Here is a 17,815-nt window from a genome sequence, read left to right as displayed (position 1 = left end):
GGAGGAGGAGGAGGAGGAGGAGGAGGAGGAGGAGGAGATAAGGATCAACGTTCTGAAGCCACAATGGTATTTCCACAGGTTACACAAAGGAAAACAGATGTGCACATCCTTTTTATTCACTATCTAGCCACTTTGTTCATTTTTTATTTTATTTTACATGTATGGCCATTTTGCTTGTCTTGTAAGCTTGTCTGTGTACCACATCTGTGCCTGGTACCCAAGAAGTCTGTAGAAAGCATCAGATGTCCTGGAACTGGCGTAACAGATGGTTGTGAGCTGCCATGTGGGTGCTAGGAATTGAATCTTGGTCCTCTGGAAGAGCAACAAGTACTCTTAACCACTGAGCCATCTCTCCAGCCCCCTATCTAGCCACTTAAAAAAATAACACCCTTTAAAAAATAAAAGTTCTTAAAATGTTTATGTAGTCTATGGATAGAAAGTGGTTTTCAATTTGAAATGTAAGCATTCTCATCTCATTATTTAAATGATTTTTATATTTTCATCAAACAACACAAAATCACATTAGAATTTTACATATTTTCAAGCAAGAAAGTCATGTAAATTCTTAAAAATAAATGTAAAGAACACTATTAGTACAAAAGGTAATGCTTTAAGAAGACCTGAAGAAAAGCTATTTTGAAAAAAGCATTCCATTTTAATATAGTGTATTTATTTTATTATTATACATATTTATAACAACTTCAGAAAACAAAAGGCACTGAAAAACATACTCATGCCTATTTTGCCAAGATTATAGAAGTCTTCTATATATCTGTGTTTTAACTTCTATTCAATTTCTATCTTTGTTGTTGGGTTGGATTTTTTTCTGTGTTTAATGATATATGCCTTATAATTTGATTATTGAGTGACTTTTTACTGTTAATTTGTAGCATCACAAAATAAAGCAAAGGAAATAAGTTGCCTATAGCTTTCCGTTCACTTTTAGGGGTATCATTTGATCATCCTCTTTTTAAATACTTTACAAAAATATTCTAAATGTCAAAGACTGCAGTTGACGTTCCTTTTTAGGAATACACAAAATAATACCTTTGACATTGGCAACTCAGATTCAGCAAAATGGCAATTACTCACTGTTTTGCACTTACATCTGAAAAACTTGGTGATACAATAGCAAAACTGCAAAGTCAATTATATTTAAAATAGACATCTCAATAAAGTATAAACCATCAGCTTCTTTTACTCTCTGAACTGTTTTGTTACTGTTTTCTGTTTACAGTCAAATAAATCATGTGAACATTATTAACCTGAAAGATAACTGATTGATACACATGTGTATAATCACTTAGAAACTATAAAAAGAAAGTGTGCAGGGCACTAGAATACACTCGCAAGCTCTTGTGTGTTTTGGGAAATATACTTCTATACTGTTCATTTACAGTGTCTGTTCATCACTGCGCCAAACTTGGATAGAGTAGTAAGCTGAAACTCAAAGCAAGATTTAAGTTGGAATCACACTAACAGCTTCTAAGCAGAACTACAGCAATAAAAACCAATTGGAGTCCATTTATGCTTAATCGGAGTTTCAGATTGAAGTGGGTATTTGTTTTTAATTTATTTTAATTACACAAGAAGTATTTTTGGAACTTCAACATCCAAGTAATGAACTCCACTCTTCAACTAGACCTGTATCCTGAATGTCTCATCAGCAAATTAAAATGTTGGTCTAGATAAAATAACTTCGTAATGAGTTCTCTTATTTCTTCTCATTTCTTTTTGTATTTTCTACAATGTAACCCCTTGCAATGATATTAGTTCTAGTGTGGGAAAATATTATAATTGAGATCTGGTAAGTTATTTGCAGACTTCAAGTTTTTCTTTACACTGTGCTGACATTTAGTACAGCCCTGGTGAGGAAAACAATACAGCCATTCATAGCCCTAGACGTAGATTTCAATCGACTTAGACGGGCACAATGAAACTTGGTCATTCACTGGTTACCCATATTGTGTTCTCAAATTTTCTCTCAGCAAAAGTATAATGACTCAGTATTGTATGGTTGCATAGACAAGGGCTAGGAACAAGAGACACTAGTTTTGTCTGACGGTGTGAGAAAGTCGTGAAGGGATCTTTTCTTCCAGATGGTGTTAAATTCAGCTGCCTTTTTAACATTGGCCTTGCACAGCAATCTGCTGCTCTCCTTTCACAAAGCCTGCCTTGGTTCCCACTAGTTAACATGCATACTCACGCAACCTGCAACTTCACTCCAACTGGTTTACAATGCAGTGGTATGCTAAATAAACTTGATCCTGTTTCTGCCAGTGTTAAAACTAGCTTTCAAAGAACTACTTAGCTGATAGTTGCACTGCTTTTGACTTCAATGTGCGTGCCTTCAGAATATTTCAAATTTCAAAGAAATATCATCTTATGATAAGGTCACTGTAGAGATTATCTTGGACACCGTTAGACTCATGTTTAGATATGGTACCACCTTCAACACACACAAATAAAACAAAATGTCAGAAGTTTGATGTGCAATAGAAAAAAAAGAAAATCTGGGACATGTTGCAGCAGGAGCAGTGGAACAGCAAAAAGTAAAATGAAAATAACATTGAAATGTATTTTTATTGATCGATAAGTTATGTAACATTAGTATGATACAAAGCAAGTTGGATATGACAATGGCAAACACATAATTTTAATATTGTTTATTTTCCTTAGATGTTATAGTTAACATATTTACATAAATGACCCAAGATGTAGGCAAAAACTTCAGTAATTTGACTCCATTGAGTGCTTTGAGTAAACAATAGGTTTCCCCAGCAAACATCTTATTGCCTTAATTGAACCTCCTTGAGAAAGAAAAGCACACACTTTGTAATGTAAATGTTAATTGTAGTAGACAATGGTTCTAGGTAAATAGCACCCCTGGACATGAAGCAAATGAAAGGAATACAGGCCCTTAACAATGAATGCTTGTTTGCACAAACAGTGCTTCAAAGGTAAATAAACAAGGGTCTTCTCGATTGCCTCTACAGCAGTCAAACTCTGGCACGTGTACAGCGGCCAAACTGAGAAGTTGTGTTATTAAAGTCTCTTGGCTTTTCTAAATGAAACTACCAGTGGCTTGACAGGTTTCTCTGGTCTCAATCTTACAAGAAGTTGAAGCTTATAAAGAAAAATGTACTGTCCCTGAAGAAAACTTATGCATTTGGGAGTGTCAGTAATTTAGGCCATATGAAAGAAAAGAAGCAATTTTGGAATTTTTTTTCTTCATTGCAATGCTTGTATTTATGTGCAAATGCCTATACAAATGTTTGCCTTATAAAATGTAACAGAATACAGGGGACTTCAAAAAAGGACTACAGTGTTTCTCCAAGTCCTCAAAGTTTATGCTGGGACTAGTTACTTTTAGAAGAAGAGGGAAGAGGAGGAAAAGGAGGAAGAGGAGGAAGAAAAGGAAGAGGAGGAGGAAAGGAAAAACAAAAAAACACATCCTGTTAGGCCTATTCTAAAACAAAACAAGTTCTTTAACATATTGTGACTGTAATCAACTTTCTACAGACTGATGACTTTAAAGCTTTATTTCCAGAATGTAGATTAGCATAAGTAGGCCAAGTTCCTGTGTGTCACACAAGGAAGTAAACAACCCGATGAAGTAAGTCATAATAATGAGTGCTATGAGACATGACTTTAAAATATAACACAGCCAAAACAAAAGCCAAAGGTGGCCACAAGGCCCTAAACACATACTGAGGACTTCTCTGAGGAGAAGGGCATGCAGTCCTGGGGCGCTCTTGGCAACCTTTCCACTTGCTTTCCTTAAATGGTGAAAATTTCAACCAAAGGAAAAATCCAAATTTAATCATGGCCAGATTAAACAGAGGTTTAAAAATGAGCAGAGACAGTACATAGCAGCTACCAACCAGTTGGTGTTGCCATTTGGGAAGCTGCAGATGGCTGTGGGTGGGAAATGCCTTTACTTTCTTAAGCGATGGAGATGAGTATGGTGTGTGTGTGCTTGATGTTTTTTTCATACCCCTACCCCCCAACAGGGCTGTCTGTCATAGGCTGCCGGCCAGGCTTTACCACTTGCCCCCGAGCGTGGGAATCGGAGCGTCCTGCCGTTCACATCTCCTGCTTTCCGTTTAGCGGAATCAATTAGGCAAGACAGACCCTCAGATTCCCCACCCCCTTTCCATTTTTGTCAGGTCTATATACGTCCTAATTATTTCAGTTTGGGATGCCAGAGCTGTTTCCTGGATAGACCCGATCATCCTTAAACAAAAAGAGAGGAGGCGCACACGTGGGTTGTGGCGTAAATGTCACTTTCATTTCCAATGCTAGGCGCAGAGTAAGACAGAACATTTTTTTAACACTTTGACAAGAGGGGAGGCGATCTCGTCTCCATCATGTCTTTCTGCTTCAGTAGCTTCCTCAAGGAAACCCTCTTGGAACAGAGAAGCATCTGTCCTTGTATTTTGAATAGAAGAATAAAAATCAGCCTTTGCCCCCACCCCTTTTCCCTGCTAGCTCTAAGTCCTCTGGTAGATATAAATTATTAACCTTCCAGTATAAGCTTTACTGAAAGTCTAACTTCACAGAATTTGATGTACACACCCAAATACATAGAAAGTTTCCAGGCACAAGCTTCAAACTTGGGGGAGGGGCCTCAGATAGGAACAGCCCAAATCTACATAATTATGAAATCATTTTTAAACGAGGTACCAGACATCGCTATAACAGCTTTCTAAGAAAAAAAAAACCTCATATGTAAACGTTTGCTTCAAAATGAACAATATAGAAAATACATGCATCTTCACCCATTAAAAACACTACACAATTCTCCTCTCCAGTTGTACAACCCCCTCAAAGCCTGACCCCTTTCAATATGTGTGTCACTTAATTTCCTTGCATCCCACTTTCAATCATAAGATAAAAAAAAGTTAGATTCAATAAGCATTCCTGACCTTTCTGGTTTATACTGTCTCTTGGTTGCAGTCTTTCTTTCCGGAACGCTCCTCGGCGATCTTGAAGGAGTTTTTACTTTCGGTTATCTAGCTTTATGAAGACCAATACACTCATACAGCTAGATAACCAAAGATAACAACTCGCTTCCCTCACAAGGCTGTCTTCCTCTGGCTGGACTCCAGACCCCGATCCTCTTTGGCTTTAGGGAAGCGTAGTCCTCCGGGATACTTGCCGCGGTTTAAGCTTCTCCTTTCATGTAAGCAGGACCTGGTTTCTGTCTGAGTGTGTGCGGCTAGAACATCCAAATGAGATCTGTTGCATTCAGAGTTTATTCCAAACTTTTTTCCCCTTCCAGCAAATAATCTCCAGCATAGTTAGCCAACAATTCATCTATTAGTATCAGAAAATAAGACCAGCGACTAAGGTGCAGCAAGCTGTTGGGGGTGAGCAGCAGCGTCCTTCTCTTCACAGGCCTCTATTTGCATTGTAAATTGCTTCATTCTCACGTAAGATTCTTTAGCCTTCCTCTACTGAGAGGTATAAAACCATCGGCAGTTTCCAACGTGGTTAAAGAGGAAGAAGGGGGAAATCCCATTCTATAGAAGTGACAGCTGATTCAAAGATCTGCTCCGGATCATTGGGTTAGGCATCATGATCTTTTTACCAAGTGCAGGCAGCTTGATTGCACGTATCTTGTATGTGAATGTTTTAGGGGAGATCCTCGATTTCTTAGGACTTCTAGGCGGGCAGAACATGCCCTCTTGCTGGCGTACTGCTGCCCAGGTCTGAAAGAAGGAGAAAAGGGCCATCATTGGAGGGGCTTTCACCGCCAAATTGTGGACCAGCCCGGCAAGGTCAAAGGTTTGAGACTGCGGGAGACCAAGGTAATGATGATGTCATGAGAAATCTCAAGTACATGGTTATTGATATGCATCAGTGGTCACCCAACTGCCCCATGCCTGCTGCCAGGAGTAGCACAGGCGGTGGCGGCGGCGAAGGCGGCAACGGTGGTGGCGGCGACGGTAGCAGCAGCTTTGCAACAATCCCTATTTTCTCAATCAACATTTCATCCACTAGCACTACCGACTGCTCCTTGAAAAGCAACCCGCGGCCTTTTACCTCCTTGGCGCTAGTGTAGATCGCTCTAATATCCAAAGACTGGAGAAAATCTCTCTCTAAGGATAGATAAAAGCATTTCAGGTCTGGGGAACTTCTTTGCCTGCATTTCTCTTCTGGCAGATTGCATAGGCAGGCAGATGGAAGGCACTTCACTATTGCTTAAAGCAGGGCCTCCTCGCTTTCTGGGGCTGGGAATCAGCTCTGTTATTATACAGTGAGTCGATGGTTACATTGACAATTTGCTTTGGTCTTATGTTTTTAATGGCTTTACAGCTCAGTCATGTTTTGTATCTGTGTACCGTGGCAATAGGGCAGCATATTTGTTCTGTTAAGTTCAAACTGCACGATCTAAGCAGTGAAGCTTCTTCTTCTTTTTTTTTTTTTTTTTTAATGCTTTTCATATATAGTGTGTGTGGGTTTGCATGCTGCACGGGTAAATATTTCAGCAATACTTTCAATGTTGTACAACACAACTCTGCTGTAGCAAAAATGCTGAGCCTTTGTCTACTGTTTTAAACATAAACTTCACACTGGCCAATAATGCACAAGACTTGCTTATAAAATTACAGCAAAAGTCTTGTCTCCTGAACATGCAGATCCAATACCTGGATGGGAGGGAGGGAGGGAAGCTACCACACCTCCCTGGCCCCACCCACTCAGAGAAGCAGAAGGTCATTTCATTAATTAATTAGCTTCATTCATTGTCTTAGAAGTTTTTAAAGTGTGACTTTAAAGTCACTTCAAAGAGTCCTTTTCTTTCTCATCCTTTATAATAGATAATCTGTCTAGAACATCTAACATCTAACATTCAAATCCCTCTCAACAAAATATTCATGGCAATCTACATAAGAAGCATTTTCTCTGTGGGTAAACATTGTGGCTTATCATTCAAATTATTAATTATTTTTAGTAATGTTGCTTTTCTTTAAGTTACATGCTAAAGGAGAATTAATAATTCTAACCATGCATTGCACACATCACAAGTGCCTCACAATGCTCTCAATTCCATAATGTGTCTATTTTCCCCAGTAGCTAAAACACTTTTGGATTTACATTTTTTTTTTGGAATATACATTTTTCTCAGTAATTCACTAATTTATTCATTTAACATATAAATAGAATCTGCTTATTTAATCACATACAGAGCCCTAAAAATCTAAACTCTAAAGAAGAGACTGACAAGTTTTTTTGTTTGGTTGGTTGGTTTGTTTTTTAATGCTAGGAAACATCTCCAATGAAGAGTTTAAACATAATATCGCACCAATTAAGATATGGCTTACAGCTTAGTAACAGAGTTGACAATTTGTACTTATATTAATTTGTTTACTTTTATGTTAAGCATTCTTTAACTGGTTATTGAGAAAAGGCTAAGATGTGGAAAGAGTCAGTCTATATTTCTTATCAAATTATGAACGAGAAGTCAGAAATAAAATGCACATGGACACTACAATCCAATCCTAAAAGTATGTTCATAGAGTTTTTGTTCATTCTTAAACCATATGGTCACAGCATAAACAACTCAATGAAGCGCATGCCACTTCTAACATCATGTAAAAATCCTAATGAGCTTGGAAGATTAAAGAGCACCGTGGCCTTGCTTTCCAAGAACTAGCAGCAGAGTAATTAATGATTCGGCTTGTATTACATAAAATAAGCATGTGGTCAGATATAGTCAACTGTGTAAGCCAAAGCCCAAGAAATCAAAGATGGTTTTAGAATCTCTCTTTTCTTCATGTGTATCTAGATGTGTGTGTGTGTGTGTGTGTGTGTGTGTGTGTGTGTGTGTTGGGAGGGTGTTATTTATTCACATTTTCTGAGTTTGAAAATTATTATGACTCTATTCCCATACTAAACAATAAAATATGTTTTTAGAAACAATATCTACAATGAGTTAACACACTATCTGAAAGCTTCTCCCACTAGAATCTGTAGAAGATGCTGTAATAAATACCACATTCTTAGGGCAACACTAATCATGCCAACTTACTACAAGACCGGTCTCCACTCTTGGTATTCATCATGGGAACTCCAAAGAGTGAAATGAGCCAAGATCAGGATTATGGGTAGTCTGTTCATTAGCCATGTAGTCAATTAAATATTTTATTTCTCTATCAACCTCGCAGGCACACAGAAGAAAATTAAATATACTGAGATTTAACATTGAGTGCCCCCTTATTTATAATATTGCCAAGGTTTATATAATGGTTTATTGTATGTATTATCATATACATTCCACAATACGTTACAATTACATATCTTCAAAGACTCCTAGCGATGTCACCTGTAAAGAGCAGCTCTTTGCAACTACACTTTAAACTCAAATTTTTTGCTTTTAAAAGATTATCTAGCTGAGGTACAGAATATCTACTTGAAAATCAGCATAGTGAAGGATCTGCTGAATTCAAGCAGCCTGTCTGCTTATCCTCCAATACATTCTCACCAGTATCTAGTAGATTAGAGTGTGGTTGTCGTGCTTCCTCTCAGGTCCTTTATAGGTCTCCAAATTGCTGAAACGTGACTTGAAACATCCTAGCTTATTTGGGAATGAAACAATCTCTCCTAATTTAAAGTAAAAAGTTATGGTTTTCCTCATATTTGGGCCAGAATTATGTTATTTAATTAATTCATATACACTTGGTTTATGACCAATACTTGGAATGTCTTTGAATCCTATACACATTAATGCAGAATACATAAAGAACTGAACCAACATCAACTCATTTTAAAATTTTCATTTGTAAGAATTACACATGTGCAAATTGTAGTCTATAGTCAATACTACTATTGTCTTATTTTTTAAGCCATTTTATTTACATCAGTGTCCATGGTCCAAGTGATGAAGTAAACTGGCTTTCATTATAATAAAAGTATCTTACCCTTTCTTCTAAATATGAGCTTCTTTCTTATAGGCTATTGCAGGCTTTATTTATGTTATGCTCTATGCATATACATATATGTGTGTATTACATACATACAAAGGCTCCTACAGGAGAAATAACTGTATACACAGAAACTTAGATGTTTCTGGAATTCTATCTGCTGCAAGAGAAGATGTATGAGAGACTGTAGACCTGTTTTCCAGTAAACAATATTCTAGTTTTGTTTTCTACATCAGTCAGATTTTATCAAATAAAAAATTTAAATTACCTTTGTTTGATTGAATAGTCTGTTCATTTTATGCTTCTTTGAAGTGTCATCTGAAAAATAGACAATAAAACAAATGATCACAGTATATATATGTGTATATATATATATATATATATATATATATATCATTATATAGGAATATGACTTAATTTAAAGGGTCACTATTACTGTGATTTTTTTAATGCCAATAGATTATATAAAACACCAGTACTGTGAATCTTAGGCCTTAGCACCTACAGGGTTAAATATGCTAATTTGCATTTAAATGGAGACATGCATGATAATGGGAATGCAAAATATGCAGGATCTAGAGGGGTTTGGGAAATTAATTTTTCTTTCTCCTTTTATTTTTAGCTTAGAAAGAAGAGAGACTTAAGAAACATTAGGGATTTGAACCTTATAACCTCCCATACAAAAGAGAAGAGAGAGCCCTACCATGCAAGGATTTTAAGTCTGGAACAAAGTCTTGTTTTCTAAATGTTTAAGAGACTGAATTTCTTGGCCTTTCAAACAATGAGAATCCCAGGATAAATGTCTAATCCATTAGAAAGATGCAAATAGTTTACTGTAAGGTTAGAGCACAGTGAGATGTGCATTCATATCTATGGCTCCTGATTGGCTCTTTCCTTCAGTAAATCAATGAATAATGTAAAACCTGATTGCTGTAAAGTGGTGGATTTTTAAACCCTTCCCCCACACCCCACGATACAATATTAGGACATCTTACATACTCCCGAAAATAGGTTGAGTTTTTTAAAAATGATTTTCTGATGCTTAGTATTATTTTGGACTGGAGGGGTGGAGCTGTTGTGTTGCAAAATGAAAGTATTGCACCGGTTCAATTATGCTGACTACAGTGGCTTGTTCCTAACAGTGCCCTCGTTACTGGTGCCAAGGTGGAGATGAAGGGTGGTGGGCAGGTGTGGGCGCCAGGAGAGAGAGAAAAGGATCTGACTCCATAGTTGTGGGCCCAAGACAGCCACAGCTTTAACCCCCACCCCACGGCCGTGGCCGTGACTTAACAGGGCCTGGGGTCTAACTTCTGATCAATTCCACTGAATTGCCCTGACCCCTCCAGACAGTGTTCTATTCAAGCACCGCCTGCACATTTGCAAGAGAAAAACGCGGCAGATCCTAATGGGGGGTGGGGGGGAGTTAGGTACTCTTTGCTCCGGATTTTCTGCAGATAGTTACTAACCACCGAAAGAGATCTTGCCTTCAGTTGGTTGGCTCTTAAGCAAGAGAACTCGCTTCGTTCTGATTCCAGAGGCATCTGAAATTGAATAGCTCCAAGTCCCAATAACTAACCGCGAAGGTCGCATCTCGGTTAAAGCTAAACTCGGGGTAACCCTATAAAGCAGTCTCTCACCTCCAAAATCCAAAAAGCGGAAGAAAAAAAAAAAAAAAAAAAAAAAAAAAAGGTGTGTGTGGTGGGGGGGAGAATCTACCAGATGCAGTTTTCCACCGTGACTTCAGTGCCAGGTAACTGAAACTTTGGGGCTTTTCAAAAATAGCACATTATTCAAAATGAGAATACAGAATTCAAAAACGCAAAACCCAATTTCACTTAGCACGGCTCTAAGAGAAGAAAGTCTCCCCACCAATACTGTAAATTTACGTACATTTTTTCCCCCTGTGCGAATTTTCCTGGCACCTTTCTAAGATTAGGGGTCTGCCCAAAGGATAATTAACAGTCCTGGCTCGGACAACTCACGAGTTCAACAGGTTTGGCATTAGAGACATACAATCAATTAGCTGAAGCAAAGCCCCGGACTGGCCCTCGGAGCGGCCCTCCCCAGGCTCTTGTGTGGGTGCCGGACAACCACGGGCACTGCGGGCCTGGCGCAGCCAGGGGAGCATACAGCCTTCGTGCCGCCAAGATACTCACTTGATCTGTCTGCGCCAGGCAGTGTTGTCCCCAAATCCAGCCGGACGGAAATCAAGGAGCCAGGCAGAAGACAAGATCCAGTCACAGCAGAACGTGGCCACAGCACACAAACAGGCTCCTTTAGGCGTCTCCAAAAAAGAAGGGGGAAAAATGATTTTTTTCGAGACCAGTCTTCTCTTAGTACATTTAAAACTGCCGCTCAATTCCACATGATGGGCGATTCTTCCTTGATTGCGTCTAAAATAGTTTATGCCGCTCTTCTCTTCTGGGGGAGAGAAAAGGGCGCTAAAGACCAAGGAGGGGGAAAAAAAGCCAACTTTCCCCCCCACTCCAAACACTTGCTCCCTGAGCCTCGGAGTGCAGAGTGAAGTGGTGTGTGAGGCTCGGCAAGTTTTTGGGGGGGCTGTCCAAGGTCTAGTCCAGCCCCCTCTGCCGGGGAGGACGTGCTCTGAAACTCAACCAATTTCCCCACTGCTTTTGTTACTGATGAACTGAAGCCCCATTGTTCATCCATTGCCACGGTCTTTTTCAGTCCCCACACTACGTTCTGCGGTGCCAGAGATAATGAATTTGCACCCAAACCTCTCATAGTCCCCTCCTGACAGACGGAACAAATTAGAAATGTCTCGTCTGAAGAAGGGCAATGGCTACATTTTTCAATTGTAGGATGCAAAGAACACATTTCTTTGGAAACTTATTTTGCCTCATCTACCTTTTATTTTCTTCTTTTTTTTTCTCTTACACCAGCTTTTCTGCTCTAGGTTTCTTAAAAATATTTTTTTTTTAAAAAAAGGATCCTCTGCCTTGTTTGTCCAGTGCTCCATTTTATTAATTTGTGGGTTTTCCTTCCTTCCTTCCTTCCTTCCTTCCTTCCTTCCTTCCTTCCTTCCTTCCTTCTTTCCTTTAGGGGTTCTCTTTGCAATATTATTTACAAACTTAGAGAATGACCTTTTGACTTGCAGACTTTTTTTTTTTTTTTAAAAGAAAGGTCCTTTGGTTCAAGTCCCCTCCCCCTTCTGATTGTTAATGTGTTTCACTAAAGACAAGGAATACATTATAAGGATTTTTCTTCTCTAAACTCCAGTTTTATTCAAAAGGTTCCAGGCACGCATGATAAAGGTTGAGTAGGAAGAAAAAGCTCGTGTGTGTGTGTGTGTGTGTGTGTGTGTGTGTGTGTGTGTGTGTGCCAAAAAGGCTAAGATGTGGGAGGAGGGGCCGAAGTGTGTAGAGGAAGGTGGGGGCTTTCAGGGAAGGTGGGTGTCGTGCAACACCAGCAGGAGGCTGTCAGGGGTGCGGGCTCGGAGGGGGAAGGGGAGGCGGTGCAGTAATCTGTCCCGAGGAGGGCTGGCTTTTCCCCCCGGGCCTATTTGCGCGCCGGGAGCCGGAGGAGCCTGCGGCTGTAGTTGTAGCCTGCGCGCGCGTGCGACCCAGGCCGACCCAGGCCGAGGAGGGGGTGGCGCTCTGTAAAAAAATTCGACGACCCCCAGTATGTAAATGCGGCCCAGGGAGGACAAGGGAGGCCGTCCTGAGAGCGGCGGGCGCGCGGCCCCGGCCCCCGGCTTTCCCGCCAAGTGCAGCCCGAGGGACAGCCAGCCCAGCCTGTCCTTGGCGGGAGGGTCCCCGCCCGCCACGCGCGCCCCCGGCCTCCGCGCACACGCACGGCCGCCGCGCACGCGCACGGGCACCCGCACACACTCCCCCCCCCCCTCCTAGGCGATCTTGCCCAGTCGCCGCCAGCAGGTCAGGACAACAAAGCTGCGACTGCGGGGTGGGAGCAGCCGCAGCCGCCTGGGGACGCGGGCGCGGCGGCCTCCGGCGCCCCTTCCTAGCCGGCGGGCGGTTTCGTACTCCTAACTCCGAGGCGGCCGAGGACTAAACCCTGGCGGCTGGGAGCCAGTGGCAAGGGCAGGCGGGGGCGGCTCGGCTCCGGGAGGTGCCAGCCGCCCCCGCCCGGTGCGCGGGCACAGGAGAGCGGGCGCGCGGGGAGCGGGAGAGCCAGAAGGCCATCCCGCCGAGTCTCCCAGCGCCGCTCCTTGCACGCCCAGGCGGCTGAGCCCCTAGAAAAAACCACCAGGCCCCTAAGGCGAGCCGCAGCCAAGGGGACGGCTCCCACCTCAAGCCCCCATCCTCAGACAATGCGATCGCAAGGGCCTAGCCGTTCAAGGGAAGCCTTTTCAGGTTTATCTCTTCCAAGGAGGAAACTCGAGCCTCAGCCCGGCTGTCTCGGCTGGAGAAGTCCCCAGACTTGGCCGTGCAAAGACTGGCCGCAGTCTCAAGTCGCCTCCCTCTGTGCTGACCAATCTAAGCACCCTGCAACACCACACACACACACACACACACACACACACACACACACGTCACTCCCACTACGGTAAAATTTTGCGCCCCTGGCACTGCTGCTAATGAAGCTGACACGCATAATTTGCTCATAGGTAAACAGGTACCAAAAAGAGAAGCCCTCGCCATTTGGTTGGGCAATTTACCTGTCGCTACTGGGAACTTGTGTAGCACATCGTGTTTTAGGAATGCTTTGCTGGTATCTGTTGTCTCCCTCTCCTCTTCTTGTGGAGACAAGAAGAAAAAAAAAAGAATAATGTCCTATTGTCAATCTTTTTACTGACAAGCGACCCAAGCGTTGTTCTAAAACGCTTGAGATTCGTTTACTTTGTTGTCTTTTGTTTTCGGTTTGTTATTTTAGGTGTGTGTTTCTTTTCTTTTCTTTTCTATTTTCTTTCTTTCTCCCCCCACCCACCCACCCCCGGGAGAGAAAAAAGAACCTGTATTTGGTGGGGCCGGAGGAGCAGAACCAGTGTCTACGGATGTGATGGGAAGGCTGGCAACTGCCACAGGGCAGCGGCTTGTCCTCCCCTGGGGCTGCTAGGGGAGCCCTTGGCAGCTCCGGCTGGGGCTCCGCTACCGAAAATACAGCCACGCATGCTTTCGGGCTCCACCGGCTGCCGCTCCGTGTTTTCCCCCATCCCGGCTTCACGTTCAAGGTTTAGCTGCGAGGTCACGTCCATTGACGTCAGCTCCCTGTCTCCCTCTACGTCCGGCTACATTTACATACATCAAGGAAATTAGGGCATTAAAAAAATATGCAAATCCTGCACGAAGAGGAGCCGGTGCATTCCTGGAGCGATCGCCTTTTATTGAAGCTTTTAATTAAAGGGGCCAGTTGGCTAGCCCCTGAAACAACCGCCAAAATTCCCCAAAAGAGAAAAATAAACGCTGTAGCCTTCGGAAACGGTTGTTTCGGCTCCTGTTCTGTGGGCGGCTGAGGACCGCGGGCTGCCCTGCTCCGAGAACAGGTTAGAAGAGGCAGCTCCAGCCCATGCATAATCAGGGCTCCGCGGCGCCTCCATTCTTTCCTCCTCCTCCTCCTCCTCCTCCTCCTCCTCCTCCACCACCACCAATACCATCACCTTTCCTCCTCCTGCTCCAACTCCCCTTGGGTGCAGCGTGTATTATTTTTAATACTGATGCATATGTAAATATATTTGCATTTTTAAAATTCCTTGAAAATTTCTGGTTTTACAGTTTTGTTGATTCCCCTCCCCCTCCTTTTTTTCTTCCTGTTTTATTATGTCTATCTGTCTCTGTTGTCCGTTCTGTCTTTTTTCTTTTCTGTTTTCTTTTTGGCTAATGTTTGCTGCTATCTCTAGTTAGATGATTCAAACAGTTGTCTCCCTTCTATTTACTTAAGATTACAAATATGCATTTGTGTTATGTATCCAACGCCAACTGGGGAACATTCTAGTTTGGCCATAAAAGAAACACATTCCTTTTTGTCTTTCTTTACATACCCCTCCATTGACTATAATGCCTACTGTTTTGAGGCTCAAAGTTTGATTGTCTGATTAACTTCATATAAGAATAAACACAGGTTGGAGCCAATATATTTGAGAAAGTACGTGGAATGAAGGGATTCCAAAGATTACTAAAGAATTGTGCTCATTAACCGAGGGAATGCAGTATTAACTAGCTATTGCTTTCTGATGTTTCTTGCAAAACAAAAATCTATTTTAAAATGTGTAGAGACAGCAATGGAGAGCCATCTGCAAGGAAGACATTTTCAACCATGTTGTATGTTGTATCATGTCTGCAGCACTTAAAATGTACTGAGTTTTATTTTGTCTCTATATAGATGGAAGCACATTATCTTGACTGCAAAGCATCCTTAATTCCAGACTTTGAAGTGAAACCACACAGACAAAACAGCTAACTATATTAAAGCAGGCTATGTGCCTTAAAATATACAGGCCTTGAGCTGGATTTCAAGCAATAGTAATCGTGTTTATAGAATATAATTTTTCCTTCTTGGCAATATAGCTATTCAGCACAAGGACTATTGAATATATGTATATTTAAATGACATATTAACATTCCCTAAAGCTATCTTGTAAAAAAGACAATCCATAATTGCATAACCACAAAGAACAGAAAATGTGCACACATGCAGCTTTTTCGATTAAACAAGTCCGAGTACATGCACAGGTAATTAGTTTTCTTATGAATGACTTACCTGCACAGATACTCAAAGCCCTCCCCAACGGCTTTGTGTATAAATGTTCACATATATTTCCTCCCATCTCAAACCTACAACTGTATGCCACCTCGCCTGTATGCGGACTCTCTAGCATCCATTTTCAGCACCCTTAATTCTTATGGCATTTTCCAGCCTTACCTCTGGCTATAGTTTTTCCAAGCCTACACGAAAGTGCTCATATGATATGTCACCCAATAAAAAGTGGTCAGATGGCTATGCGTAAAACATTAAAAAATGGAAACACATCCACCCTTCAGGTTCACCCTTACCTTGCCATATATAGCAAGATTACGTTTCTTGAGGTGAAATTTCAGCATATTTTATGAATAATTGCAGAATTCCTCAACTGGTTACAGAATTCCGGTTGGGGTGGGGGAAACCTGGCCGAATGAATCAATTCAGCAGGCTGAATGTCAGAGTTTGGCTGCAATTCAATTGTGCGTGGCTGTTTATTCTTGCCTGGATTCTGGCACTACCTGCCCGCTTTTATGCAGGATCAGGACAAACACACTGGCCACGTTGCAGGGCATAGAGTGTCGGTGCATGTATTTAGATGGAAGTAGCAAAGAATGTGGAACGTATTGCTGTATGAGCATGCATGTTTGTACAAATGCATGTGCACGCGCGCTGTGTGACAAGGGACAGAGAGAGGTACACCTCTTATCTCTGATCTCTCTGTAATCTTTTCTGTTTCTAATCTCCCTCATTGGAGTCACCATCACTGCGGTGTGCATACTGTGGCTTACCCCGAGGGCCCATGGCTTGGTGGCTTCCTGGCTCGAAGAGTGCTGCGGTGGAGGGTGGGGAGCGCCGCTGCCGCCGCTGCCGCGGGTCCGGGTGCTCTGTCCCAGCACAGCAGCAGAGCGCGCGGTGTCAGAGCCCCCCTCCCTCCCACCTTCACCCCATCCTCCCCTCCCCTCCTCTCTGTGCCTCCCTCCACCCACTCATGGCTCAGTGTTTGTCTGCTTTGCACTTATGAATGTGTGGACTGCATCCAGTCACTGTTGCTAAGCACCGTTGNTCTTTTGTTTGGTTTCAATTCTGAGTCAAGGTCACACAGGAAAGAAATACCCACCCTCTGAACTCATTTCCTTGTCACCCCCACCCACCCCCCGCCCCGTATTACCATATGGAGGCCGAGTCCCTGCGAATCACAGCAGCAGCGGGCGGTATTTGAATAAGCCCCGCAACCCTAGGCGGACCCCAACTCTTCCACCAGCGTGCTCTGCACCTAGGGCCACCGCGCTGGTCTATAAACTGGTAGCTAAGGACACCTCCCTAAAGTCCCTAATGCGCGCAGGGAAGAGGGACAGATTAAGGTGCTGGGCCTCCCCCTTGCTATTTTCGTATTAACTTAACTGATAGAATCAGACAATAAATTATACAAGAAAGAGAGCGGGAGAGAGAAAAGCGAGAAACAGAAGAAGCGAGGGAAAGTGAGAGAGGCGCTATAGAGGAAGGAAGGGAGGAAGACAGAAGCAAGAAAGCAGAAAATGAAAGAGTTGAGTGAAACGGAAACCGGATGAGACGGGTAAAATATAAAAATATATGAATCTGAGCATCTCAAGCTAAAAATACCATCTCATTGAACTTCACACCCTCCAATTAGAAACGTATCCGTCCTACCCCCAACCCCAGAGATGAATCTGCTGCCTCGATAAGAAATGATTTTTTAGAATTGCGTAAAAGACATAAGACTTTAAAGAGAGGAGCCGATTTTATGAAGAATAGCAAAGGGCATTTGATGAAAATATTTACGAACTCTTGCTTAAAAATTCAGCCTCTGTGAATACGCAGCCTCTTGCGCTGCGGGCCCTGAAATGATAAGGCCTCAGTCTTGACACCAAAAATTTTCAAACATACTTGGGACTAAGTGGGATTTTTTTTCCCTGTCTGCTAGTTTTATATATGTTAGGGTTTTCCTCTCTACGAATGTTTAAGTTTTACACAAAACCACAGCAGTATGTCTTTTTTTTTTTTTTTAAAAATCACATAGCAACCTCTTGATTGAAGGCATTATCTTAGAGTCAAATTAAATGCACACCTACTTCTATTTCCACACTACCTCTTGCGATTGACCAAGACTGTGAATTTAGGGTGGTTCCTGCCTTCTTCCCTTGTCACCTTTGAACAGAGAAGTGAATTCCCTATGCAAAGAAATCCTGATCTCAATAAACTCCTCAGAC

At 42.1% G+C, this 17,815-nt stretch overlaps 1 protein-coding gene across 1 annotated transcript; it reads right to left on the bottom strand.

The window, feature by feature from the left end:
- Positions 1–2,564: 2,564 nt before the first annotated feature.
- On the bottom strand, positions 2,565–16,174 carry LOC110329058. The gene is made up of 6 exons (XM_029544172.1): positions 16,106–16,174; positions 13,861–14,066; positions 13,567–13,641; positions 11,084–11,211; positions 9,196–9,245; positions 2,565–5,714 (listed from the first exon to the last, which is right to left on the bottom strand). The coding sequence occupies exons 1-6, from the start codon at positions 16,172–16,174 to the stop codon at positions 5,526–5,528; spliced, it is 717 nt and encodes a 238-aa protein (XP_029400032.1). The 3' UTR covers positions 2,565–5,525.
- Between the last annotated feature and the right edge of the window lie 1,641 nt (positions 16,175–17,815).

Source organism: Mus pahari, chromosome 11, assembly GCF_900095145.1.
Source record: "Mus pahari chromosome 11, PAHARI_EIJ_v1.1, whole genome shotgun sequence".
Classification (NCBI taxonomy): Eukaryota; Metazoa; Chordata; class Mammalia; order Rodentia; family Muridae; genus Mus; species Mus pahari.
This window is presented reverse-complemented; position numbering and strand designations above follow the sequence as displayed.

What these genes read in the sequence shown, in the direction of transcription:
- LOC110329058 (XM_029544172.1), bottom strand. Translation starts at nt 16,174, where the DNA reads ATGCACCGACACTCTATGCCCTGCAACGTGGCCAGTGTGTTTGTCCTG. An exon ending in GCCTGGCGCAGACAGATCAA is followed by an intron (nt 9,246 to 11,083) that starts GTGAGTATCTTG and finishes TCTATTTTTCAG; the next exon opens with ATGACACTTCAAAGAAGCAT. An exon ending in GACTATTCAATCAAACAAAG is followed by an intron (nt 5,715 to 9,195) that starts GTAATTTAAATT and finishes TCCTTCTTTCAG; the next exon opens with ACCTGGGCAGCAGTACGCCA.